Source organism: Mustela nivalis (genome assembly GCF_964662115.1).
Source record: "Mustela nivalis genome assembly, chromosome: 14".
Lineage (NCBI taxonomy): Eukaryota > Metazoa > Chordata > Mammalia > Carnivora > Mustelidae > Mustela > Mustela nivalis.
In genome coordinates, this window is record NC_139033.1 from 53,976,371 (window position 1) to 54,003,951 (window position 27,581).

The window sequence follows — 27,581 nt, forward strand, 5'->3', positions numbered from 1 at the left end:
CCTCCGGAGTTCAGATGGGGAGTTCAGACCTCCTCTAGCCAGAAGGAGGAGGTCTGAGGAGGGGAAAGACAGCTCTTTCTCTGAATCGGCTTTCCCAGCAGTGAGGCAGGCTTCTGCCACCCCCGCCCCACACCTGCTCCCGACCAGGGGATGGAGGTCCGATGCTAGAGGTGCCCACTGGCGCCACTCTGGGGTTTCTGCCTGAGCCCTGACTCTTCCTGTCATCTTGGGGAAACCGCCCGTCCCCCAGACCTAGTTTCCAGCTCATGGGGATAATGATTTGCTGCCCGGGGCATGGCAGCCGAGTGGCCTCTCTTACAGCATGAAGGGTTTAAGTTAGACACGAGGAACGCGCTTTTTGAAAATGAGAGTTCTCGAGGGCAAGGATCCAGGAATATCTTTTCTCCTTGTTTGCTCACACTCTGCCACTTTCTAAAAAGACATTGGCGTGGGTGACCGGAGGGAGGTGTGAGGATTGCCTGCCGTGGAAAGAATCAGGCCATGCTAATCCACGCTGACTGAGGAGGGCTCGCATTCACGTCAGATGTTTTACAGCTCGCATTTCATAGGCTGCGTGTGACCATCCTGGGATTGCTGGACTGTTCATTTGCTCCACGAGCCTGTTCTCTGTGGAGAGAGCAAAGGTCAAGCTCAATCACTCTCATGCCCGAGTCTCCAATCCATTTATCACTCACTGAGTCCCCACTGTGCGCTCAGGCCACGGGGACTCTGGAGGAGGGAGCACGTGGCCATGGCGGCAGGCGGCCAGGTCACTGTCTGGCTGGGGAGACATGACTCACACACATGACACAATCGAGAGCAGGGGGCGGCCGTTAATCAGAGCAGGAGGGTTGGGACGGACTCCAAGGGCTGTTTCTTCCTCCTCCACCTGCAGAAATGCATGCAGTTAAAGAAGAAAGCTTTGTGGCGTTCAGGAGGCTGGTGAGGAGGCCCTGTGTATTTAAGAAGGTGGTGGAGACCCCATGGCCCCTGTAGCTGGGCCAGCCAGAGCCCAGGGAGGTGGAGAAGGCGGGCTAAGCAGGGGAACTTTGGTCTGGGAGCCGAGAGACCTGCGTTCTGGTTGCAACCCTGCTCACAACGCTTCCTGTTCAATCGTCCGACCCTTCGCTTCCACAGCGACAAACTGGGGGTGCAGGTAGATCCCCGCTGCCCTAATCATGGGCTGCGAGTCTCTTGGCAGAGTGTGGGTAGGCCTGCCCCCTGAGAGGGCTAGGAGGGAGGGAACACGGTCTGAGGAGGGAGGGTCAGGACCGAAGATCCCCCAGGTCCTACCTGTCCTTGGATCAGGTGTAGTGAATCAGAGGAGGGGGAGCCTTGGCTAAGGAGACTTTGAGTGTCCCAGGTTCAAGCCCATCTTCACTGGAATTGCACCAGAACAGGGCAATAAGACATGCCATCGGGCTCTTACCAGGGAGAGGCAAGGTTATTTTGTCCCTCGCAGGCTTCCAGATGGTTGAGGTTCCCAGGTAGACCAGGAGGCAGGGCCTCAGGAGCTGGGAGCCTCCGACCTATTGGGGGACACTGAAACCACCCATTCCCAGGTCCCTGGTGGATGGCCCTGGCTCGCAGCTTGTGCTCAGAAGGTTCTCTTGCTGGGGTTCCCGAAGCCTCTGCTCTGCCACGAGGCAGGCCTCAGGCCCCATGCTCAGGGAGGAAGCAAGGTCCCCCACCAATCTCCTTCCCCTGCCCTGCCCTGAAAGCGTCTTCAGGGGCAGGAGGGGGACCCAGAGCGCTCCCCAGTGTTCCCAGCGCGCACCCCACCTGTGCCCTTCGTTCACATGGTGTCCTGCACTTCCTTGTCTCTCTGCTGGTTCGAGTCCCACCTCCCACACAAAGCCTTCCCTGAGGATTCCCGTTCACAGCCAGCCTCCCCCCCCACCCCGCACTTGCCATTCTCAGCACATCGCTCTCACTATTCCATTCACTCCCCAGAACAGCCCTGTGAGGTAAGAGCTGTCAGCCCTTTTACCAGATAAGGAAACCAAGGCGCCAAGAAGTGAAGTAGCTGGCCAGAGTCACATGGCTAGCAAGGGGGGGAGGCCCGATCTCGGCCCCCATTGGTCTGAGTCTGGGGCCGCACCCTCACCTCCCCATGAGGCCGCACCGCCTCTCACAGCCACTGCCTGCAGTCCCGACCTGACCGTGAGTCAGGTCCTGCAGCCCCTTCTGTTCTGAGGGCCTGTGTCCCCTCACTGGCCTGCCTCAGGCAAGGGTAGGGCTTGGACGCCTCCCAGCAGTGTGCCTAAAGCTGGCCTCTGGATTTGATCCTGGATCAGAAAAGCAGGGGACTCCTATGAGAGCAACAGGCAGCCACCAGAAGCCCAGAGAGGCCTGGCCATTCTGTGAGTCCCTCGCAGAGGACGCCACTCCCCAGCCCAGTGCCACTCCAGAGCTGGTTCCTCCCCAGATCCCAGCTGTCAGCTGGCCCTGCCTGGGTCTGAGGGGCTCTGGAGGAGGAAGGAGATGGGTCAGGGTTTCCACGGGACTGTTGCTCTCTTTGTCCTTAAAAAAAATCCCATAGGGACCATCCTCATGTAGAGTAGGTCCCTGTCTTTCCCTGGGCTCCCTGTTGGTACGTGAAGGTTTTCCTGAGGGTTTTATTTTCTTCCCTTAGGCCTCTCTACCCTGCTCAGGAAGGGGCAGCCAGGTTGACTTCCTGATCTAAGTGAGTAGAACCTAAGCACCGCCCTGACCACGCCCTGAGGCAGCTCCCGGAGCCTCTCCCCCAGTGGGGGCTCCAAGCTTTCTGTCTCCCTGACTGCTTCTCCAGGAACAATGGGATGGGGGGAGGATCCAGCCAGTTTCCAGGAATCCCACCCATTCCAGCTCCAATTAAACCCTCAAGCAGACCCCCCTCCCCTGGAGAGAGAAGTTTCTCTAAGGGTCACCTTTGGCCCAGACCTGAATCCCAGATCCCAGCCTCTTCTCTTCCATCTCTTCTGATTCACAGACTGCCTGTAGTTCCCTGCATGGAATGTTCCAGAAGGACCCACCCCCTCCCCAGTACATCTTTCTCAGTTGTAACCATGAAGATGCTTCTGAAATCATTTTGAAGAAATGCCATTTCATCACATAAAAGTGCTATTCATTTGTAAACCCATGTAATCAAACAGGGAAAAGTAAAACCAATATTGATTAGCAATTAGCCTGTATGTTCCATCACATTGATGGAACCCCTCTTGAGAACCAGGCCCTGCACTAGGGGCTGAGGACGCAGAAATTGAGTAGAGCCTGCTCTTGCCGGCAGTAGGGCCCTGCATCCCAGAGCTTGCTGCGGGACGGGTGAGCGGTGGCTGCGTCACACCCCTTCCATCTTGCCTGCGGCGCTCCAGGTACCAGCTCCACGCTAGTCCCCGGAGGAACACGAACAGTCAGCCAGGTCTTCCAGAAGCAAGTGCCAAGTGCACCTACCCTGTGTTCAGAAAGCCTGGTTATCAAGGAACCCACACACTCCCTGCCAGTGGGGGCCCACCGAATGATTTCAGAAGCCCTATCCCTTTGGCAAGTTACTGAATCTCTCTGGGCATTAATTTCTCCTCTAAAAGGACTATTCACTGGTCTTCCTGTTTAAGGAGTGCTTTGTGATATTTTCTGATTGTCTTCACGGCAACCCTAGGAGACAAGCACACTGTACATTATTATCCCACGTTCAATTTTGCAGATGAAGAAAATGTTCACTAGAGAGGCCACGGAGGTTAAACTTGGGTCACGCAGTGGGAGGAATGGAACCGAAGCCAGACTTTCTGTTCTTTCCAGTGTTGGGTTAGATGGTCTCCCAAATTTCTTTTACTTTATAAATTCTAGGACTCAAAGAGATGGGGGCAGGGAGTGCATACAAAGTCCAAGTCTGGAAAAGCTGAAACTGTGGGTGGAGGCTCGGGGGCTCTGGGGAAGGGGGGTTGCGGTCCTGGGGAAGAGAGAGCGGAGCCCCCCCAGAGTCAGCAGTCAGGACGGCCGCTCAGGGCTCACGATGCTGCGTAAATCAGACCTGCCCACACTCGGCCAAGGCTGAAACCGCTGTGCCATATGGTAATTAGGTTTCTTGGTGATGTTCCCCTTCCGTTTATGGGTCCACCTCTAATTACCACCCTCAGAACTGGGCACCGGGGACGCTGGCCTTTCCCAGCCACACAGAAGGGTTACCCTTCCGCATTCCCATTCATTGGGGAGCGGACAGAAAGAAAGGTTGGGAAGTGACACCGTTGGAGGCTTTGGTCAGATCACTTTTGCCTTGAAGGACAAGTGAATTTCCATGAGGTCCCAGACTGGTAGCACTTCCAGGAGATTAGACACCCTGAGGGCGTGGGCAGGTGCCAATCGTTGAACTGAGGAGTAAGAGTAAGCATTCAGAAACTTGGAGACCAAATGAGCCCCCACAACATCTTTCAGATCATCCTGCCAGTCAACTATCCACCACAGTCCTCTCTATGAGCAGATGACATCCCTTACCCCACCCCTCGCTATGTCTTGAGTCTTTGGTCTTTGAGGGAGACTGGGAGGCCCAGAGGGTATGACGGGATGTAGAATGTCAGGGGGGCCGGCAGGGTTAGGAAGTGGCCAAGGTTACAGTCCGACTGGGCTCTGTGGTCCCCGTGAGGATGGCGCCTCTAACCCGGTCCTGCTGGCTCTCTCTCCTGTCCGTGCTGCTGGGCTCAAACCAGGGGGTCCGACTACTCAGACGCTGCAAGGCGTGCCTCGACGGGGCACCTGGGTGGCTCTGTCCATTCAGCGTTTGCCTTTGGCTCAGGTCATGATCTCAGAGGCCTGGGATCCAGCCCCGCATCAGGCCCTCCCGCTGAGCCAGCGGTCTGCTTGTCTCTCTCCCTCTGCTCCTCCCACCTCTTAGGTGCTCTCTCTCATTCTCTCTCCTGCTCTCTCAGATAAATTAAAAAAAAAAAAAAAAAAAAAACTTAAAAAATGAAAAAGAAGGGTCTTGAGAGAGAACTGTGGGACGCCTCACTCCCCACCCCCGCTCCCAGGCTACCAAAAGGAGTTGGCAACACCTGACCAATGGCAGGTCTACACCAGGCCTGCTATGTCTTGCTGGGCAGGGCCTTGGGAAGATGTGGGGAGGGACCCTGAGCCAGGTCAAGTCAGAGAAATAGGCAGAAGGAGTGGGAGGAGGAGGACCCGCAGGGAGGCGGGGGACATGCAGTGCTTTGTCTTTGGGTCACTTGAAAGGAAAGGCATGGCCACAAGGAGAGCAGGTGAAGGTGGCAGCCTGCGCCTTCCTTGGCGCTCAGCCTGAGCCATCCCTGTGAACCTCAGGCAGACACTGCCCCGGCCGGCCCCACCTGCTGCCCCAGGGCAGGGGGCTCGCTCGCTCTTGGTCCAACAACCCCATGGAGAAGGCTGCAGCCGCGTGAGTTCACTGGGGTTTACGGGCAGGTTCGTGTGACAGGAAGAGGTTTCTTCTTTATTTTCTAGTCCTTCCTTTCTTTATATTTTTCCTTCTTTCTTCCCTTCCTTCCTTCCTTCCTTCCTTACTTTTCACTCGCTCTTCCCCCTTGCATCCTCCTTGCCTCTCTTCCCACTTCCGTTCTCTTTGCATCCCTTTTTGTCCTTCCTATCCTCCTCCCTGTGTCTCCTTCTCGTTCTTTCCCTCCCTCCTGCCCTCGTTGTTCCCAGGGAGGACATTGCCACTGCTAGCATTTCCACCCGCCTTTTTTCTGAACCAACCTGACTTCAGAACTTTGTGTTTCCACCTCCTTAAGGCAAATCAGATGCAAAAGGGAGTGTGCGGAGTGAGGAGGAGGAGGGTGAGGAAGGTCACAGCCTGTAAACATGGCCTGGACACACTGGAGTCTCATAGCCCTCAGCTGCCTAAAGGCCCAGCCCCGAGCTTAATGCATGAGAAGACAGAGGAGCCCCCCAGACTGACTCAGCTGCGCATCCCAGGGGCCCCTCTTTCTCTTTTACAAGGCTTATTCCAAGGCCCCAGCCCCAGGGTAATGCTTCAGTGTGTCTGCTCGGTTGCTCCAGCATCTTCCTCTTTGAAGAGCAGACCAGGTGCTATGAAGCAGGTACCAAGACACTTGGAGGAACCCTAGGCTCAAGAGACAAGACACTCGCATGAGAACTGTGTCCAGTCAAGTGTGGCTCGACCTCCAGCCAGGGCTAGGGAATTCTAGGGGAGAAGGTAGAGGGCTGGAGAAGGAGCAGGAGGTCTAAAGGTGGATCACTTGAACTGGGCTCTGACAGTTGGGAGGATTTGCACGGATGATCAGAGCAGGGAGGATGCAGGCAAGAGCAAATTATTTGAGTCAGTTACTTCAAATGGCAGGCAATAAATTGGATGGATGGATGGATGGTTGGATGGTTGGATGGATGGATGGATGGATGGATGAATGGTTGGATGGTTGGATGGATGGATGGATGGATGGATGGATGGTTGGATGGATGGATGGATGGGTGGGTGGGTGGGTGGAGGTATGGAAGGCATCAGTTGGCCCCGACAGACCGCTGGGCTCAGAGCTACTGCGCTGTATTAGGTATCTGGTTTCAAACCAGGGCTCTGAGGGACATGACACACTCCGCCTCACCAGACCTCTCACTCACCCACTTGCCACCACCCTTAGCTATCCTTCCACGTTCCACAAGAGACCAAACAAGGGAATGAAGCCTAAATCTGACTCCTTCCCACCCCCCTGCCCCACCCTGGGCTCAACGTTCAGAGAAGAGTTAAGTGACAGAGCCTCGTTCTCCTGTATGAATTAATAATTGATTCGGTAACAAATCACTAATATTGCAGTAGTCGTGGTGAATAAGATAATGAATGTGTTCTGTCCAGGGAGTGTCGTGTTGTGAGGATTCAGCTGAAATTATTCATAAATGTGCTACTTTTCCTCATCTCCAACTGCTGCTAGTTTAGCTCCTCTTTTTAATCTTCCCAAACTGTCACATTCAATGGTGGAAATCGTCAGGCTCCATATACAGCAGAATATTAAGGGGGAACTGCCAAGGCATTATGTCAAATTTCAATAGGAAATAGAAACAAAGTGCTTGCAGACCCTTTCCCACTTCTCTTGAAGTTAAGAAATAAGACTTAAAAGTTTGGGGATGGGCTCTTCCCATTTTAGGGAAGAAGATCCCAAGCCAAGGAGTTCAGAGACTCAGGTCGTGGTCTCTACTGTGCCACATACTTGCTTTGTGACAAACATCCTGGACCAAGTTTCCCCATCTCTCAAAGAGATATGATAGCGCCTCTCTGCTTTGGTCCTAGGGATAATGAGAGAATTGCAAGGTGATGGGAAAGTGCTCTAGGCCCTGACAGATAGCTGGGCTGGATTTTCTCCACTCTCCCCTACTTGCTTACTGCATGCCAGACAAGTCAGGTGGTTCACTCTTCTCCAAGCATGCCTTCCATGTGCCCACCACCAGGAGTACCCTTCCTTATCTCCTTCTTTCTTTATCTGATCCCTCCAGCCCTCTGGGCTCAGTTCAGCTACCACCTCTACCTCTGTCATGAAGCCTTTCTTGCTCCTCCATCTCAAACATGTTCTCTCTTCCTTCAAGCCCTCTCCCAGAACATTCTGGCCCTTTCTTACACTGCTCTTCACTACACACCATCTTCCAAGTAGGCTTAAGCATCTCAAGAATAGAAGATGTCTTCTGTATCTTCCAGTACAGTAAGAGAAAAACAAAATGTTTGTGGAATGAGTCCATTGGTAGGTGGGTGGATGGATGGATGGATGATGGATGGATGGATGGGTTGGATGTGTGGGTAGGGGATGGGTGGGCAGATGAATAGGCAGATGGATGGATAATGGATAGATGGGTGGGTGAATGGGTAGGAGAATAAGAAACTGGCAGCATACTGTTTTCAGTCAATGGGCAAGTGTTTTCTGAGTCCCTGCCATGTACCTGGTCTTGTTATTGATCTCTGCTGCCTTGGGTTGGAAATCAGAAGAGGAAGTGTCAATGACTAGACACTGAGTGTACTTGAGACAAGATTATAGTGATCAGATTGGGCTGGAGAATGGAAATCATAACATGACAGCTGACAGAAGCTTCGGATGGGCCTTCTAGAGGTCTTACTATTACTATGGCCCAAACTCCTACGAACGAGACCTGGAATAGACTGACTGGTTTGCTATTAGCTTGACTGGTTTACAAGACCAGATCCTAGGACTCCAGACTACCGGACTGATGTTCTTCCTTCATACGGGGAACTATCTAAGGGGGAGATAAGGAGCCCCTCAGAGAGGAGGAATGGGGCTCTGGAAGTCTGAGACACTTGAGTGGGAAGGAAGTACTTGTCCCAAGGGGCTGATGCTGACTCTGCCAAGACATGGAAGAAGGTGAAGAGTTCTCCAAGGACCTGGCCAGCCTCAGTTGATTGGGATTGTTCCTAGAACTGACCTATGGGGTCATCTGGATTGGGAGGCCAGAGTAAAGAGGGGTTGAAGAACAGGGGACCCCTAGGTTAGATGCCATAAGAGTGGAAGGACATGAAGGAGTAGAAGCAAGGGTTGCCTTCTTTCCCCCATTGTGTCCACCTATCTCCAGTCCCTCTACATGAACACACAGTAATCAAATACACCTTCCAGCACATCCCACAGTATACCCTGACATAGCCTTCACCACAAAGTGAAACCCACTGCGCTCCAGAGCCAATGCAGACACCCCCATACCACCCCCAACTGTTCACTGACACACGTGAAAACGGTTTCAGACACCCACATAAACAAATGTGGAAATGCACCCCATAAAACACGCATGTCCACACATGCGTGACACATAGACACGAAGAAACACACACTCATCCAAGCCTTCATTCTGAATAAGTTATTAAAAATGTAGACATCGCCAGCTCCCAGGGTCAATATGTTGTTTTTAAATTTAAACATGAATTTCCATTTCATTGAGCCTCCAGGGCTAACAAGATGTGCTGTGACAGGAGCAGCTAGCTGGAAAAGGCATGATTGAGGAGCAAGCCAATGATGTGTGTGCACAGCCTGGGCTGGGAGGGGAACCTCCTTCGCCCAGCCCCCATGGCCCAGTAGGAGTCAGGGGCAGGCGCTTAGTGTCCCTGCTACAACTCAGCACTGAGATCTGACCAGCCTGACCAACCCATGCGTCCAAAGCTAAGAGATCAGAGTGTGACAGAAGAAGTGACAGCCATCCATCCATGCATGCATCCATTTGTCCATCCAGGCGTCCTCCGATGCCCGTGTCCATGCACCCGTGTGTCAACCCACACATACTATCCATCTTTCCGTATTCTATGAAAACCCGAACAGACCTGAACGAAGGGCGATGGAGATGATGACAAGAAGAAAGTTGCTGTCCCTGCCCCACAGAAATTTCTACTTTGATTAGGATAGGATGTGTGTCTCAGAGATCTCCAGCCTATGGACTCCCCAGACAGTAACTAATTCTGGGTTATAACCAGACCATTAGTGATCTCTCCCCCCGGGACAGAAGTTCTGTGATAGAAGGCCTCCTATTTGATTATCCAGCAATGGACCCTCAGCACCTAACCCCCAAAAGGTGCTCAGTGGATGTCTGGTCCACTTGTATGGAACAGAGTTGACGTTAAGAAGGCAGACTCAGAGGCTCTATGTGGTTTTGCCCTTTTTCTTCCCCCAGCACCTGGCTGACAGCCGTGCAGATGGTGACTCAGTAACACAGGAATGAATGAGGGAGGCAGGGAGGGAGCGAGTGAGTGAGTGAATTAAAAAAAAAAAAAAAAAAAAAACTAGCACACAGCAAAGAAAGGGGTGCTGAGTGGGCAGGACTTGCTTCCCGGAGCAGGTGGACAAGGAGGAAGCGTTCTCTCCTCACGCCTGGCTGCTAGAATGTGGAGAGACTGTGGCTCAGAGGGGAAGCCATGGGCAGAGCTCTTGGCTGGGAGTGAGGCACAGTCAGTACCGGCAGGACTAGCTCCTGAGGGCTGTGACCTAGGCAATGGGCAGCTATGCCGCTCCCAGGCAGCCCCAGCTTCTGCCCTGCCCTGGCTGCCTCTCTTGATAAGCCGCACGTCTGGTACTTTCCTCTGATCCCAGGGGTAGTTTTTCTCCTGCATTTCAGGGACCTTCTGTTCGACCGGGCTGGGCGGGTGCTGTAGGAACGTGGGTATCTTACACGCCCTTAACACCACTCACTCCACAACGGGGTGCAGCGGTGAGGGCAGCGGTGTTAACGGGCAAGAAGGAAAGAGAAGCTGTGCCTTCTGAAGGAGCCTCATGGACAATTGAGGCCATAGTCTTATCTCCTCCAGATGGTTTGACTGAAACTGGCTCTCCATTCTCCTCCTCCCCCCCCCCCAACACACAACCAGGAACCACGGCTAATGTGGCTCAGATTCCACCAAACTCAGTCTCACACACACACACTCACACCCACCCATAAACACGCACACAGCTCCCAGATTGGGGGGGAGGGTGTGGATAGTCTTTCCCTCGCCTCTCGAATTCTGAACTCAGAACAAATTTCAGGATGTTTTCATTAAAATTCAGGCAGTTTGGTTCTGCCTCTGGAAGAGCAGCCCCTCCTGTCTCCAGGGCTCACAGAAGCAGAATTCCAAAAACAGGCGAACAGGTCAGCTGGGAGGGCCGTGAGGCCAACTGCTTGGGGCTGGGGCCAAGCACATGCCTCTTGGCCCACCTGCGTGGGGCTCTCGTCTCTGCCTGTGTGAGGGAGCACACCCGCTAGCTCACACATGCCCTGTTTCACAAAGTCCTGCCTACACATGAGCGCACACCAAGCAACTGCTGAGCCTAGACAGAGCCTTCCCACACCACGTCCCTCCCTCCCCAGCGTGTACATGCATGCCAAAATGGTGCACAGGCCAGCGTGCAGACCCTGTGCCCACCAGCGCACACACGTGCACACACAGGCTGGCGCGGGCGAGCACACCGGTGACGTCAGCCCCCAGCCTTGGGCCTCCAGGCTGAGGTCCTGCAGGTACCGGGAGGGCTAGGCACCTGCCTGCAGGCAAAACCTTCTCCCTCCTAGGAGTGAAGTCTCAGGCCTCTGGCCCTTTAAACATGCTTTTAAAGTCTCGTCTCTCAAATAATTCAGCCAAGGCATCAGCCAAAAGGGCACACTCTCCTTTCCTTGTCTTCAGGAGTAGGAGAAGGAAGGAGACAGGGGAGAGAGGAGATTAATTGGTCCTGGAACGTGAGGCAGGGATTGTGTAAGCCCGGGCTGCCAGGGAAGCAGGGGCGGGGGCACCTCTTATCTCCTTCTGTCCTTTACTTGTCACGTTCTCCCAAGGACCTCACGTACGTCTTCACAGGGAGGGTGGCCTCTCGGTTCAGTCAAAGCCTGGAAATGGCCGTGTGTCAGCCCCTCTCTCCTCCACTCTTGCCCCTGTACTAGCAGCCAACCAAAACCCTACCATTTCAGGCCAGGCCTGAGGAGCTCACTTTGGCTTGTGTGGCCCTGAAGGGTCACTTGGCAAAGCAGGTTTTATCTTGGTTGCCCAGGGGTTAGGCCTGCACAGGATGAAGCCGGAAACCTGTCTGTAAATAGAGTCATGTTCCCTCTGGTAGGTCTCAGATGAAGAGCTCTAGGGTCTGTGACTCCTGTCCCCCTCCATCACACCTGTCAGCCCCATGCTCTCTTCCCTCTGTCCCTGGCTGTGAGCTGTCCTGGAGGCTGGCAGTCAGAAGGCTGGGAGGGCATTGCTGCCCAAGCTGTCAACCCCTAGCCTCCACATCTGGTTCTTTTGGGAGATAACCCACACCCCAGGCTTTCTGAACCTCAGTGGCAGGGCCGGGGCTAGGCCTGCCTGGCCCCTTAGGATATCTTTCAGTGGGTCCCAGTGTAGGAGGGCTCAGCAGGCAGATACAGCTCGGCACGAACACTTTGCTTACAGCTTGGGTGTCCCACAGTGCAGGCAGTCTCCTGTGCGGGGACCAGGGCCACACCCCTGAAGCATCCCAAGGGGACCGTAATGCCCCCAAGATTCCAACCAACTCTAACACTCTGAATTCTCTCCGGGATCCCACTTGCCCTCAGTGGGGATCAGTGCATCACACCTGGAGGGGACTCCAACCGCCCCCCCCCACCGCCCCACCGCTACTACCTGCCACCAACCCCAGCTTCCAGGACCACTCAGCCAGGGGGCAAGAGGCACGCTTGGTCCTGTCCTCTCTAAAAGCTGGTGGCAAAGTGTCTGTTCACGTGGGAAACTACATCTCTAGAGAGAGTCACATTCCCTAGTACATAAGATATGTAGGTCAGGCTCCAGGCTCCTTCTGCATGACTGCCCCTCAGATATCTGAGGAAGAGTCAGCAGCCCAGGCCCCCACTAGGCACCCCCCCGCCGACCCTTCACTTACAGTCCATCAGCTGTAAGTAGACTGAGCCCTGGGTGCAGGGGTCCCATGGGGAATGGGACTGAGCTCTCCTCCTCCCTACTGATTAGAGGGGCCCAGGCAGGACTAGGATATGGCTACTGTGGCTTCCAAACAGATCCCCTGACACCCTCAATCAGTTACTCTTACCCAAGAGAGAGGAAGGCTTCTACTGAGGTCAGCGGGGCCCAGTGCTGTGCGGGGGCTGGGGTGGGCACGGCGGGGACAAAGACAGCCACACAGACCAGAGAGAAGGAGACAATGGCGATCTTGCAGTAGGAAGACTGGACTCTGGGATACCTCCAACCTCCAACGAGGCTGGCGCGGGGGGAGGAGTGTGTATGGGGCTCAGCCTGGGCCTGAATCCAGCTGTGGCCGGTGGACAAGTGGGCTGCGTGTGCTGATCTGTCTGTGGGAGTCCTGATGAGACCTGCTTGAACTGTCACTGGGAATGCCAGCACCATATCACCCATCACACCACTCATACCTAGTTGGGACTCAATAAAGGGGAGGCCCAGGAATTCTAGGAAGGGTCAGGGGAGATGAGCCTAGAGCGTGGGTCTTCCAAACTCTGCTTTCATGTCCAGTAAACAAGAAGAATTCTAAAGTGTGTTAATGCCTTCTGATCTGGCAAACCTAGGTAGAGTCTCCAAGCCTCCTCCTCTCACATTGAGACCCCTTGGGAGAATCACCTCTTCGACTTTCCGTTAGAAACATGTGCTTAGGACAGATGAGAAGCAGCTAGCACGGGGAGGGCAAATTGAGGTGCGGGATTCTTCTGTGCCTGCCTTCCTAGGAAAGCTGGCCGCTGCGTACGTCCTTTGAATGTTCCCCCGGAAGGGTTGACATGTGGCTTGGGGTCTTCCGGAGACAAAGGCAGTGGCTTCAGCTCAATAAAAGAGGCTTCCCGGAGGATAGACACCTTACACATAACTCTTACCATGCCTGGGATGACATTTCAGTGCATGGGCCTGCTTATTAATAAAAACAAAGGAGCTGCGATTCTTCCTGAGGCCATGAGTCGAAGAGCAGAAGGTCCTGGAAGCGGGGAAGGAGAACAGGAGTGAGATGGGGTCGAGGGAAGGTGGATGGAGCTAGTGTGCCAGAGATCAGGGTCATTGCCAAATTCCACTTCCTGACCTCCAGCTGCACCCCGTGCCTTCCTCTCCCCGAGACTCTGCAGGCCGAGTTTCGGTACACGCGGGGATGTCAGTGTAAGCAGGCCTCTAAAAAAAATCCTTTTCTTTCAAATCAATGTAAAAATATTCTGCGGTACAGAGCACATTTGATTAAAAAGGGAAAAGGTTGCCTGAAATATGCCCCAAAAAAATTGAGCTAATGGGAATCTCATTCATTATTTAATCTCCTGCTTATCAGAACAGGACCCAAATGGAATCTAATACGGCATATGCACGGTGTTGTCCTGGAGAGCAGACAGAAGGTAAGGGGCAGGAGGAGGGAGAGGCGGATAAAGACTTGCCATTTCACTTCAGATATTAAACCGGGCTGCGGGCTCTGAACCAGATTCATAACGGGAGTGGAGCTGAAAATCCCTGTAAAGGTGTGCATGCATGTGTGGACAGACGCACACAGGCATATCCACACTCGTGCATTCCACTGTGTATCACAGACCGTCGCGCTCCGGGGCTTTATTAGGTACAAATAAAATATGTCCCCACCGGCCGCACCCCATGGGACCGTGAGGTCGTGGATGGCCGGGCGGCGCTGTGTCCTGCTTGCTTAATGCTGTGCTGGCAAATCCTGCCTGGTTGCAAAGAGGGCCTGCCTGGCAGGACTCGGACAAACGCTCTATGACACCCTCTCTGGAGGGAGGTTGCGGGGGCGGAGACGGCTGCCGAGAGTGCCCGTGTGCCCAGCTTTCTACCGTATACCAAGGTCTCTCATCCCCCTAGCAACTCTGGAGACAGTGTCACCATCCCTGTCTCTCCCCCTCCAAGATTCCTGTGCCTTCCCCTAGACCGCATGCCCTCCTTCAAGTGTATCAACCCGAGGCCAGCCATTGTACTCCACACGGATGATGAACTGATAAGCAGGCCAGCGGCAGCTCCCCCAAATTTCCATCTTGTTCAGACAGTGCTTTTTCGCCACCTCCCAGCCATGCCCACGTCCCCTGCCCAGACCACCCCATCCCCTCCCTCCCTGCTCCAGGACCCTTTTCCTGGCCTCTCTTCCCAAGACACACCCTACCCTTCCCTTCCCTAGCCGGCGCTCCCCGAGATCCACAGGCTGAGCACGTGCTGGATGCCAAGCCTGGAGGGTCCTCCAGGTCCTATGCTCACGGGTGCCACGTGAGCCACGACTGGGTTTTCCTGCTCTTCAACCCCGACTCCCGAGGCAGCATCTGAGGGAATATTTTCTCCGTTCAGCATGCTTTGTGGCCTTGGTGACAAATGGGTCGGGTGTGTTGAGACCATTTCTCAGCGAACAGCCACCTTTCAAGTCAGTCTGTGAACAGACAGGTCATCGGTGGTCTCACGGACTGAGCTCCCTGATGTCCAGCATCTTGTTTATCCCCCTCTCCTTGCCATCCCATTTCCAGGAGGCCCATTGCACAGGAGGGCCAGCCTAGGCTAGAAGAATAGGGGGCGCATGTGAGAGGCACATGATTCTTTTTCTTAAGAATGGGTGATTCCAAGGGGCCATCATGTGGGTGGGCTTAAGCTGGGACATCTCCCTCCCCTTGGTCCCTCTGACCAAACCTGGACTGGGGTGCAGTGGAGACAGGTGTGGGGTGAGATGGGCGTTGTCCGACCTGCTAAACTTCTTTCCTTCCTTTAATGCCAATCAGGGATAGCTCTCCCTAACTCTCAACTTCTTTGATATTCAACTCGAGCTGTAGGGGAGTTTAAAAAAAACCAGAGCAGGGCACCAAACCACCTACAAAACAACTCAGCAAGGCAGTTTCTCTAGCAAACCTGCGTCTTATATCTTCTGTGACAAAAAGATTTATAGCAATTTTTTATTAAAAAAGAGAGAGAGAGAGAGAGAGCTGCACATAATCAGATCTGAGACGCAGAAATGGGAGCGGGGTGGGGGGGTGTTATTCGTGTAAGTTATTTTAAAATATATGTTAGGTGCGTGATGGATTTTTCCAACTCGCAGCTGGAGGAGGGCCACAGCAGCTCCCCCGGCAACCCGATGCCTGGCCTACAGTGATGGGAATGACGTGGGAAGGGGAAGAGCCGTAAGGGACGGGGCTCCGGAAAGGCGGGAGGCGACTGGTATATGGCAGGAGCACGCTCTCCTCACTCAAGCTCCCACGCCAGGGCCCAGCAGCAGCCCACAGTCCTCGTCCCTCAACAGGTAGAGAGGGACTCCTGCCTCCTTTTATAGGGAAGGACACAGCCTTAGGCTTTTAAAGCCGGAAGCAACCTTAGGACCACACCACCCCCAACCGCCCTGGCCTCCCGGCCCCACCAAGTCCACTGTTAAGCTCTCAACTTGGTTTCCTAGATGAAGTAAACGGTGGTTATAAAGAGAAAGGCTCACTCTGCATTTTGAAACACTGAGATGAGACTAATTGGTCTCTGTGGTAAGGTACACATACCCCCACCCCCCTAATCAGAGGCCTCTGGGTCTCCACGCCCCAGGGCAGAACCCCTTACCTGGGGTCAAGGCAGGAGCTGGTATGCCTGTCCCATGGAAAGGACTGGGGCCTGTCTCAGAATGGGCAGAGCTGGTGGGATGGGTTACCGACGTGGCCCTGAGGCAGGACACCTATGCGCTGAGATCCGCACCAATGGGGTGGGGGGCAGGGGCGGGGTGAGATGGATGATCTTCATGAGCACACCCCCACCTGAGGAAATTCCTCCCCCACAGGGAAGCCCAATCCCTTGGAACCACCCCCCCCCACAACCCTATATGATGACTACCTTCAACGGTGAGTGAAAAAGACAAGAGGGGGTTGAGGGGGAGGCAGGGAGGAACTGTCCAGAAAACACGTTCTGTGAAGAATAGCTTGAGGAACGAGGAGGTAAAGAAAAGGACGCTGGGGAGGCATGAGGCCTGCCTTCAGACACTGTCCCCTCCCCTCCAGTGCAGAGCAGAGAGCAATCCCCATGGGCCGAAGGGCTGGGGGCCTGGATAGGCCTTATAAGGAGGGTTTTGGACGGCACAGATAGAAAAGACATTTTAGAGGGTGGAGCAGAATGGATAAAAATGCAGGAGGAAGCTTGGTGCAAGGGACAGGCAATGCCTACCCCACAATTACGTCCTAATGTGCTGCGTCAGCCTCCAAGGCAGACTCACAGGGAAGATACTAGAAGGGCAAGTACTTTCCAGACGCCTCAGATTGCACCGTTAAAGCACCACATCTCCTCACTGGCCTTGGCTGGAAGCTACGCAACCTCCATCCTGTTTCTCTGAGTCTTCTTGGACACCTCCAAGGCCTCCATGAGGTGAACTCTCCAAGAACCAGAGCTTGTCTGTCCAGGGAAGGGGCTGAGCTGCGTCCGGGGACAAGCGCTACCCAGGTGGGAGCGCGCCTAAGGCTCCAGGAGGGTTCTGGGCATCGAGGTGTGCACAAGTCCCACCGGGCAAGGCCCGCTCTCTGAGTAACCTTCCCTGCCTCCCCTCTGCACACTCCATCCAGCCTCTTTGTCAGCCCGCTCATTGTGCGCTCATTGTCCACAAACAAGATCTTACTTAAATAACTCCAGAGCTGTTCCGCTCAAAGGAGCCCCAGGTGATTTCTTTGGGAAAGGGAGGCCTCCGTCTCTGTGTGGGGGAGGTCCACAATGTAAAGGAGTCTCCCCAGCTGAGACCCTCTGCTTCTCCTCGGGTGGTGAGCCGGCCCCAAGCTGGGCCAGCTGTGCAGGGCCACGTGTCACCCACAGGCACGCGCCTTGACGTCTCCCGGTGGAGTCAGAGCTGTCCCGTCTGCGAAGGCCACTGATTCCTCCTGCTCATGGGCTGTTGGGGGAGGAAATGAGAGGAGGCACGTGGAGGCCTGACTAGGCTCTGGGAGGGAATAAAGACTGAGTGGACGGTGGTCCAGATCCCAGTTCAGGTGGAAGATACTGGCTCTGAACCACCCTGGCTGCCTGGCAAGGGTTCTGCCTCCTGGACAGATGGCCTCACCACGGGGGCGAGGCCAGCCACTGGCACCTAGTGCCGAGGTGGGGGAGTGGGTCTCTGAGAACAGGAAATGAGGATTGGGGCCAAATCTGGGGTAATCTGTGTAGCTGAGACCATCTCAGAAGAGGCGATGATGGCTTGTTTCTTAAGAGCAGCCCCGGCTCAGAAGATGCATGTGCTTCTGTCCCTGTTGTAGTGTCTCACACGCACGCCCCAGCACACCGGATGCGAACAGGCACGTATGGAAATGCTGACACGTGTCACTCACACTTCTGCCCCGCGCCACCCCTCTGCCACGAGAGAACACACCAGATAGCATCCGCTATCACAGGTACCCCCACTGGCGCAGTCAGTCACACCCTGTCACAAGCTCCATTTCCCAGCCCTGCATCTAGAGGGCTGCACACGCAGGCACAGGCCTTATCCCTCTGTACACTCACACACCTGTCCAGTGCACCACTGCCACCGTCCCCACCTACACCATGTCCCACGGTGTCCCACGGCGCCACAGGCAGACACTGTCCAGCCCTCCACTCCAGCCATTTGTCCCCAGCCCTTCTTATGGGTCTTGCTGGACTGGGGGAGGGGTGTGGAGAGCAGCAGGAGAGGGGGTGGCCTCGCCTTCATAGAGGGTGACTCCTCGCGTTATTTTTAAACCTTCCCCTCATTTGCTAAATGAGGCTTTAGCTCAGCTCCTCTCGCGGCGGGGGGCGGGGAGCCAGTGGCCTGACAGATGCTTAAGAAATTACGGGTGAAACGTGCTGACTCAGGCCCGAATTACTTGCTGTCCCGGGACTGTATTTAGTCCAATAAGCGCGGCCGGCTGGCTCGCCCACCCTCCTCCCTTACCTTCCTCTTCTTCCTCTCTGCCTCATTTCTGCTTCTGTCTCCCTCCTCTCCCTCTCTCTCTCTCCCCCTACCCTGGTTGTCTCAGCCCCAGAATCTTTCTCCACCCTCCGCCCGCCCATCCGGGGTACCCTTCCCGCTCCCAGTCCCCCTGCCTGCGGAGGGGCGATCCCCACGGAGCCAGGGTGTGGGTGTGGGAGCCTGTGTGCGCTGGGGGTGGGATGTGAGGACGAGGCTGGAGGTGGGGACAAGCCAGAGAAGGCTTCATGGAGGAGACGCACTTGAAAGAGCCCACAGAGACCTTGAACTTGGTAGGTGGTAGAAGGGCCCTGGACTGCCCAGAGGAGAAAGAGCAGCCTCCCCTGTTCTCAGGGCAAAATAAATGGAGTGCTGGGGATGATGAGGGAGTTCCATTCCAGGGAACGAAGGCCATTTTGAATTTTAGAAGCTCCCTTGGACGTGGATTCTGATTTTTTTTTTTTAACTTATTTATTGTCTTTCCTCTTCCCCTTCGCTCTACCCAGACCCTTGCTCTTTGCTGAAATAAAGAATGACAGAGAGTTTCTACCCCCACCTGGTCCCACACGTACATTCTATCGGCCGCCTCTGATCTGGGAGTACTGGGGACAGGGGCTCCTGCTAAAAACTCGGGAGAGAAGGATAGATGATCCTGGGGAGGCCAGGGCAGCAGGGGTCAGAGAAGTGCCAGCTCCGTGGGCCAGAGAGGGAAGGTCATGGGATGTGGGGAGCCAGGCGCACATCCCAGGTAAGTCCAGGGGAAGGAGTGTCCAGAAACTGGAGCAAGCATCCTGGGGCCCAGGTGCTTCTTCTCCCTTGTGGGCAACCTTAGAGATGATGGTTATTAAACTTGAATGCAAATTGAACGGTTCAAACAAACACTGAGACACTCGCCTCAGGCGGCCTCCCTGCCCCTTCCCAGCAGGGAGTCCTTTGTTCCATGGCCTTGGCACCAGAGAGGGCTGGTTCCCTCCAGGTAGCCCTGGAGATGAAAAAGAAAGTCCAGAGACCAGGAATTCAGAGGCCCAAGAATGAATGGGGGAGACTGAGACCCAGAGAGCTGCAGCGACTTGTCCCAGGCCACCAGCCAACTCGTGGCAAATTTATAGTTAGGTTTTAAGGCCAGACAGCCTCAAGGAGACAGCAGGACATGGCTAGGGAGTGACACACCTGGAGAGAGAGGAAGGCCTGGGATCTGGCTCGGCTTCCTGAAAGAGCAACGCAGGCCCCTGGTCGAGCCAGCTGGGGGCTCGAAGTGCAATGTTCCCATCTCAGTACTGGGCTGGGTAACCACCTACAGAGCCCGGAGTGGTGACTAGCAGACTGGTGTGAGCGTGGCTGGGTGGTAAAGATGCTAAGTCGTTTCCTCCTCTATCACCTTGTTCATCTACAAGCATCTTAAAGGGCTTTCTGGCCCATGACTGGTGCCAGGAAACCTGGATCCATGTCCCATGGGGTCCAGAGGCTCGCTGGTTGAAGGGTCTTGGAAAAGACTTGAACACTCCCTGACCATACGGTCTAGGGATTGGGCTCCCAGGACTGTGCTGAGGACTCAGTGAGTGAATGCCTGGACCGCACTTGACCTGCGATCAGCACTCGGCCAACAGGAAATAGTGTTCGTACCTAAGACAGCCCAGGTCCCTCTGAAAGGCTTTGTCCTGATGCCTTCTCCAACGCACGCTGGGCCCTCACCTTCCCACGATACTGCTTTGATCAGCGGGAGCCCAGAATGAGGCCCTCACACAGTAGGCACTTGCTGAGCTGCCAGACAGCCAACCATGCAAAAAACGTCCGCCATCTGGCTTTGTGGTTCAACTTGAAAGGAAAGAAAGGCCCGGTGGGGGAAGGGAAGTTTCAGTGAACTCTTCCCCACGGCCATCAGTTTCTGCACCAAGTGAAGAAGACACACCTAGGTCCTAGAGCCTAGCAGGGGTCCCAGTGAAGCCGGAGGGTCCCAGCGGCTAGTCAAAGAACCTGCCAGGGCCCCCCGCCCCTTAGCCTCTGCAAACCAGCGGAACCCAGCAGAAGCGGTCGGGGAAGGGTCCCTACCACCGGTTGACCCCTGCCTGGAGCCAGCCCGGGACCCCCAGGCAGACCCAGCACCGTACAGAGATGGCCCAGGACCCGCTGCGATGAAGCTCTTCCAGCTACGAAACACAAATCAGCCGCCCTCGGCCCTACCATTTGCCAGAACCAAATTCATGAGCCTCTGATAAATTATTCAGGCTTCTCCATCTGTGGAAAAGTTGGATTTGGCCTAATTTCTCTCATAAACAAAGCACATCATCTGCTCAGAACAGTAAAATAGACACCAGTCAAATTTTAAAAAAATATACAGCCCAGTAAACCTCCTCCACTCAGAGTCTAGGATCACGAAATCCAGGTTGCCTTTGCGAGTCTGGGTGGGCAGGGTAAACTGAGAGCACCACGTGGCCAAGAAGCAGGAGTGTGTATGTAAGACCAATGGGTTCGCCTAACTACCCACGAGGCCCCGCTACTGAAGTTGGCCGTCTCATCTGTTTCTAAGTAGTTTTTGCTGAAAGCCACAAACACTGAAAAGTGTATCTCTGCACATACATATCTGATAGACATTAACACATGCGCATATAGATACACACACACCTATAATACGTACATGACAGGTATTCAAAGATTTATTCCGAGGAATTGGCCCTGATAATTCTGAAATCCGACAGGCAGACTGGAAACTCTCCTGCAAAAGCGGATGCCTCCGTCTTGAGGTGGAGTTTCTTCTTCCTCAGGGCAACCTCCTTTTGCTTTGAAACCTCCTTTTGCTTTGAAACCTCCTTTTGCTTTCCACTGATTGGATGAGGCCCACCCACATAATCTCTTTTACTTAAAGTCAGTTTAGGTAGACGTTACCCCCTGCTTCAAACTTCCGTCCTAATATCTGGTTGGTTAACTGGGTGTCATCGCCGGACCAAGCTGATACAAAAAACGAACCATCTCACCAGGTTTGCCCCTTGGGTTCTCCTGGCATCGCTTGCCCCCAACAGACCTAAACCAGCAAGGCTCCCCTGCAGGGCCAGAAAGCAAAGCATCAGGGAATGCTTGAGCCTGGGGTTTCGGGGCCCTGGGGAGCGTGTGGTTGGGGAAAATGAAGCCCAGAGTGCTAAACTGGTTTGCCCAAGGTCACGAAGCTGGTTAGATTGGGGAGGGGGGGGAGCGTGTTCAGGGGCAAGGCTCATGGTGTGTATCCCCACCTGGACAGCATCTCTCCCTGCCTCTGGGTCCTGGATAGGGTCACTTGCCTAGAAAAGCATGGGAAGGGGCACCTGGGTGGCTCCGTCAGGTAAGGGTGTGGCTCTCGATTTTGGCTCAGGTCACGATCTCAGGTGACGGTCCTAAGACCGGGCCCCACATCAGGCTTTATGCTCAGCAGGTGTCTGCTTGAGATTCTCTCCCTTTCCTTTTGCCCCTCCTCCCCACTCACACACGCACGCGTGCATTTGCACTCTTTCTCTCTCTCTCTCTCTCTTAAATAAATAAATAAATCTTTAAAAAATAAAAGGAAAGGAAAGGAAAGCACAGGAAGGAGCAAGAGCTCTGTGGGCGTGCCGGTCTGTTACACACACCAGCCCTGGGCGAGTGGACGCTGATTGGTGGGTCTCGGGCACCTGGGGTTTTGGTTGTCTGGGACCTTCTAGACTGACTGTTGTCCAGCTGTTTGCAAATACCTCCACCGAATGCCTGGCATCTGCTGTGATCAGGTACTTCTGAGGGTGAATTACAGTCCTGTGCTTCCATCAGCTCGGGTGCCCTGCCACCGGGCACAGTGTGGCTAGGATCAGGGCCCCATCGGTGCGGAACTGAAAGAGGAGTCTGCAGTGTAGGGAGGAGCAGGCCTTCTGGCAGGTGGGAGAATCCTACCTCCGTGAGGCGCGTACGCCCGATGTGTGGGCCGGCTGCCAGGTCTTAGCTCCCAAGGGGATGTCGTTGAAAGGGTAGGGAACTTGGCCAGAGGATAGATACATCCAAGATGACCAGACTCCTGGTGCTTGCTCGGGTGACCATAAGCACAGTGCTCTGACCCCCAAGCCCACTCCACACAGTGCCCATGGCTCCTCTCCACCTCCCTGTGCCCTTGGGAGGAGCCCTGCAGGCCAGGGAAGATGGGGAGATGGAGGCCCTGTTGGCAGGAGACCCTCTGGGGGGGCAGCTGCCCCACTCTGCCGGGACCGCAGCAAGAAGCCTCCTCCCACTAATCCTGGGCTGGCTTCTTCCTGGAGGCGAACAGCAAGTCTGTTCCCTATGCCCCTCAGAGCCCAGAGCCAGGCCATGGAGAAGGAGCGGAGGCTGTGCTAGCAGGATTCTTTCTCACCAAAATTGTTCTTGGAGTTAGAGCGGTTCTTCTGCTCTGCGGTGCACCAGCCCATCCTCTCAGGGCAGGATTTTCACCATCACGCCATTTCCCAGCCCCCACGCCCTTCTCACCTCCAAACTTCAGATGAGGAAGCAATTTGGCCAGACTGTTATTAAAAGGGAAGGGAAGGCAGGCTCGGTAGCCATAAAAGCTGTCCCTGCCTCCCAGCAGTGCGGGCTGGCTGCTCTGTCCCTTACCCCACACGCTCCCCCCGACGCACCTGCCCTTCACACTCGGCATAGGCCCAGGGCCCCTTTATAGCCCTGCTGCCGGGCGCAGGCCTGGGCAGGGAGGGACTGGACGGAGGACACAGCCCATAATCAGGACAGAGGGCAGGGAGGAGCCCCTGCTTCAAAGGGCAGAGCCAACCTTGTGTCAGAAGGAAGCATAGCCAAGGAGCCCCTGGGGTCAGGGCTCAGAGGCAGACCTGGCTTCCGGTCCTAGATTGGCTTCACCCCAGCTAAGACTGGACCTTTTCCCTGATTTAAAAAAAAAAAAAAAAAAAAAAAAGCCAGCAATACCCGCCTCCTAGGTTCTTGCACAGTCATGATTCACAAACCCAGAGAGCAACATAAACCAGGACACGTTCCAGGACCAAGCAACGATTACCCACCCTGGGTCTGATTTCAGGGCAGCCTGTCCCCTGCAGCTCAGGAGGAAGTAGCCAGAGGTGGCCCGGACCCCTGTGCTCAGACTGCCCGCAACTCCTCAGTACCATTTGCAGATCCCAGCCCATGCCCTCAATCTGCAGACGAGAAAACCAAAGCCTAGAGAGGGCAGGAGGCCCTCCCACCGTCCCAGAGCCACCTGCCGCTCCTGCCCCAGCTCCGCCGCAGTCCTTCCTTGCCCCCTTTCTTTTTCTTTTTTTTAAAATATTTTTTATTTATTTATTGACAGAGGTCACAAGCAGGCAGAGAGGCAGGCAGAGAGAGAGGAGGAAGCAGACTCCCCGCCGAGCAGAGAATCCAACACGGGGCTCCATCCCAGGACCCCGAGATCATGACCTGAGCCAAAGGCAGAGGCTTTAACCCACTGAGCCACCCAGGCGCCCCTTCCTGGCCCCCTTCAGACTGGACACTCCTGAGGTACAGGGACCGAGCTTTGGCCAGCCCAGCCCCAGGCACGCCACAGAGCCCAGCAAATATCCCTGAGCAAATGGAGGGGCTGCCAAGACTCCCTGAGCAAGAATGCACCCTGGGCTCTCCGAAGGAGAGCAACATGCCGAGGGGGCGGGCCCTACAGGGAGCCCAGAGAGCCAAGGGCCACCGCTGAGCTTCGAGCCCTGAGCAGCTTCAGCAGAGGAGCGAGCTGCAGGCTGGCACCATGTGGAAGAGGTGAGAGCTTGTGGGCAGCGAGAGCAGACCAGGCAGTAGCAAGGTGCGGTGCCCAGAGCTCCCGTCAGCAGGGGCTCCCACACTTACCTCCCGCTGGGTCCTGTGAGGCCCAGCGTCCAGCTGCCAGAGCAGGCAGCCACACCAGTGGCGCGGCCAAAATGAAGACATCCGGCCTCGAGGCTGCACCTTCTGAGACGGAATCCTGGCTCTTGCGACTTTAATTAAGAAAAACAAAAGACATGAGCAGAGCAGGGCGAGACTGCCTGGGAGCTGCCCAGGGAGGTGGAAGGGATGGGTTCTTGGCTTTCTCCAGGAGGGCTGTCTGCAAGGAACACTTGATTGTTTGGCGGTGTCGCCAGTGAGACTGAGGCCACAGGTTCACACCCCACATGTAAGGCAAAGAGCCCCAATCTCCTGACTCAACCTGACCCCCACCAAGGCCTCAAAGGGAGCCCAGCTGTGTCACCCAGCTGCCTGTGTCACCCAGGCTCTCACACCAGGGTCACGGCAGGACCGGGCTGCCGCACTCATTTAGCCACTGTTTGCTGAGCACCTACTAAGCCCCAGTCAGTGCCTGGGACACAGCCGAGAGCCATACATGCTCGAAGCTGCTGGCTCTGTCCTTTTAGAAGCGACTCCTGCTCTTACAGCCGTTCTCGTTGGTCTGCTTGTAATTATTTTCAAAGTCCATTCACATCCACCCCCCTGAAGCATGTTCTCAAGAGCCAAAATTTACAGGTGAGGAAAGGGCAGCCCGGCTAGGACAAGAATTTGTGTTCTCCTCTTGTAAGCACAGCTTTGTGGATCCCGGTAGCCATGCTGTATAGGCACGGGGCTGGCAGGCTGCACCCAGGGGGCTGCACGGGGGAACTGAGGCCAGGTGTCACTGAGGCAGGGTCGGGGGTAGTGGTGTGAGATGGTGAGGAGATGAGGGGGAGCGTCCAGCCCCACTTGGCCTGGTCCTGAGGGAACGGAAGGGGTCAGAGGCCTTGTCCTTGTGGGCCACATGGAGAGAAGTAACTCACCTTCACGAACAAGAAGCGTCCATAATCTGGAACTGTGGGCTGGATTCGCCTGCATAGACAAGAAGGGGGAGAGGTATCAGAAGGAGGAACCATGATAGGCAGATATATATCATCGAGGACGTGTGAGAGGAAATTGCTGGGGTGTCTGAAGGGAGTGAGGCGAGAGGGGAGCACCATGTGGGTTGGAGCCAGGGGTAATTTGCATCCCAGGCCGGGAGTTCGCACTGGGCCCTTTGGGCTGTGGAGAGCTCCTTAGGCACAGCGTCTCGATGCTGGCCTCCTTTCTCTTCTGGTGGGAGCACTGCTACCCCGTGCGGGGGCAGCAGAACTCGGTCTGATACCGGTGTCTGCTGTTGGGAGCCCTCGAGCCTGGGCAGGTAGAGCTGACCCCCGCCAACCCAGAGGTCAGTTGGATTGGCTTTCAGCTCCCCCGCACCAGCGGAAGGAGGCCTGCCCCCAGGCTGGAGACCTCCTGGCAGCACAGCCACACTTGGAGATGGGGACCCTTTTCTGACCCACCTCTCAGAGGACATGATATTTTCCAAGGGGAGCCCAAAAAGAGGTTTCTAGTGCCAAAATGATGAATTGCTTGTGATTGAAACCAAACACTATCTGTTACTCTTTCAACAAAAGCAAAATCAGGGGCAGCTGGGTGACTCAGTCATTAAGCCTTCGGCTCAGGTCATGATCTCAGGGTCCTGGGATCAAGCCCCACGTCCGGTTCCCTGCTCAGCGGGAAGCCTGCTTCTCCCTCTCCCACTCCCTCTGCTTGTATTCCCTCTCTTGCCGTGTCTCTCTCTGTCACATAAATAAATAAAATCTTAAAAAAAGAAAAAAAGAGCAAAATCAAACAAAAGGCCAACTATTGTGCTTAAGGCACGGGGTGATGTTACCAGAAGGATGGAGAGGACTAAAGGCAGTTCCCGCTTGCTTGCAAGAAGCTCAGGATGGACCCTGTCTGCTCCTTCACGGGCAGCCCATCCCACTCAGGGCGGGGCAGTGCTCGGCTGAATGCAGGAGTGCAGAGGGGGGAAAGGCCATGGGAGGCGCACACCACACAGTTCCAACTCCGGTCATGGGCTGTCCCTGCTGCAGGCCATGTGCGACTGGACTGCAGGAGGCTGGGACAGAGGAGGGAGTGACACCTTCCTCCCCCTGCCAGTGGGCCTGCTGTCCAGAGAGCAGACACTCTGTAGGGGAGGGGACCTGGTAAGAAAGTGTGCAAGGCCAGGCAAATGTGCTAACGTCCTTCACCACAGGGCTGGAGGACCATTTTCCCTGATAGAATAATACTCATCTGGGGGGTTGGGGGACTGGAGTGTGGGGGTTATCTGGGAGCAGGTTTGGAGGCCCTGGGACAGAGGGCTCGCTTTGGGCCATGCCCTGGGAATGGCCAGGAGGCTGAGGAGGGAGGGCCCACCAGACAGGCTGTGGGAGAGGTAATGCTGGGGGCCCCCACATGGCCCAGATGCTAGAAAGGGAACCCCCAGTGGCCGTAGCACGGGCTACTGTTGGGTCCACTGTTGGGAAATGGGCCGCAGACACCTGGGGCCTGGAGATAGCAAACCCTTCTGGACTAGCATCCCCTGGGGAGGCTCATCTATCCTCCCTGCCTTGGCCCCTCTGTACCCCTCCTTCTTCAGATCCTGGGGCTGCTGCAGGAGGACCCCAGCATAGCATTATTAAGACATCTGTGTCTCTAATGAAAAGTTACCCGTTGCTGGGCAGGGGAGAGACACAAGTCATTATGAATCAATTTAGCTCTGGCCAGCCATCTGCCTGGGCCTCACGTGGGGGGAGCCAGATCAAGGCAAGGAGGGGCCGCTTGCTCTCCCCTTCCAGCCCAGCCTTCTGGCAGGAGCATGGTCGGGAAGGGACCCCAGCTGCCCACCAGGCAGGGACACTGGACAAGGAGCAGCCTGAGGTCGGGCAAGTGGAGGAATGGGTTGGTGGGGGGGCATCCTGCAAGCCTGGGCTGATGTCTATGGTGTCCCCCACCCCCACACCACCCCCTCCAGCTAGCCACGCAGCTCATGCCCTTGCCCCGCCCCCCGCGCCCGGTCCTGACTTCCTGAGTGCTCCGGCCAGGGTCCCGGCTCCGTTGGTATCGAGGCAGCCTGGCCCCGCCCCCCCACCCCCGTCCCCCGCGGTGCCCCCGCTGCCCAGCCCCCAGCATCCGCCGCCGGCCCCTCCTGCGGGTCTGGGGAGCCCGTCGCCGCCCGGAGGAGCGCGCCAGTTGTCGCTGGCGCCCCGCGGCCCCCGACAAGCTGGCAATTTGTTGTTGTTTGTCGAGTGCTTTTGTCATGCAAATCCCAGAGCCGGCCGCTGGCACCAAGCTCGGAGGAGGTGGGGTGTTTTTGCCTTTTTTTTTCTCTCTTCCCTTAGCCTTTGCAGTTGGAATTGTTAGTGTTGTTTAAAATTAAAGGGGAAAAGGCAGCAAAAATATCACTTATTTAATTTCATTTGCTCTTAGCGTTTGTGGCTCCCCAGTCCTCCCCTCCCCTCCATGGATGGCCAAGGTTGAGGGTAGGGGGTGTTGGTGAGGAGGTGA

The 27,581-nt window shown here is 55.4% G+C and overlaps 2 protein-coding genes across 51 annotated transcripts in view; one reads left to right on the forward strand and one right to left on the reverse strand.

The window, feature by feature from the left end:
- CELF4 (CUGBP Elav-like family member 4) overlaps positions 1-27,581 on the forward strand; it is a 288,626-nt gene that overhangs the window by 132,614 nt on the left and 128,431 nt on the right. The gene's annotated exons all lie outside the window — the stretch shown is intronic.
- Positions 281-27,335, reverse strand: LOC309847609 (uncharacterized protein; the record flags this gene model as incomplete). Its single annotated transcript, XM_082698177.1, has 4 exons — positions 281-627; positions 24,093-24,220; positions 25,031-25,079; positions 27,099-27,335. 4 exons carry the CDS (start codon positions 27,333-27,335, stop codon positions 604-606), a joined length of 438 nt encoding a protein of 145 aa, XP_082554303.1. The 3' UTR covers positions 281-603.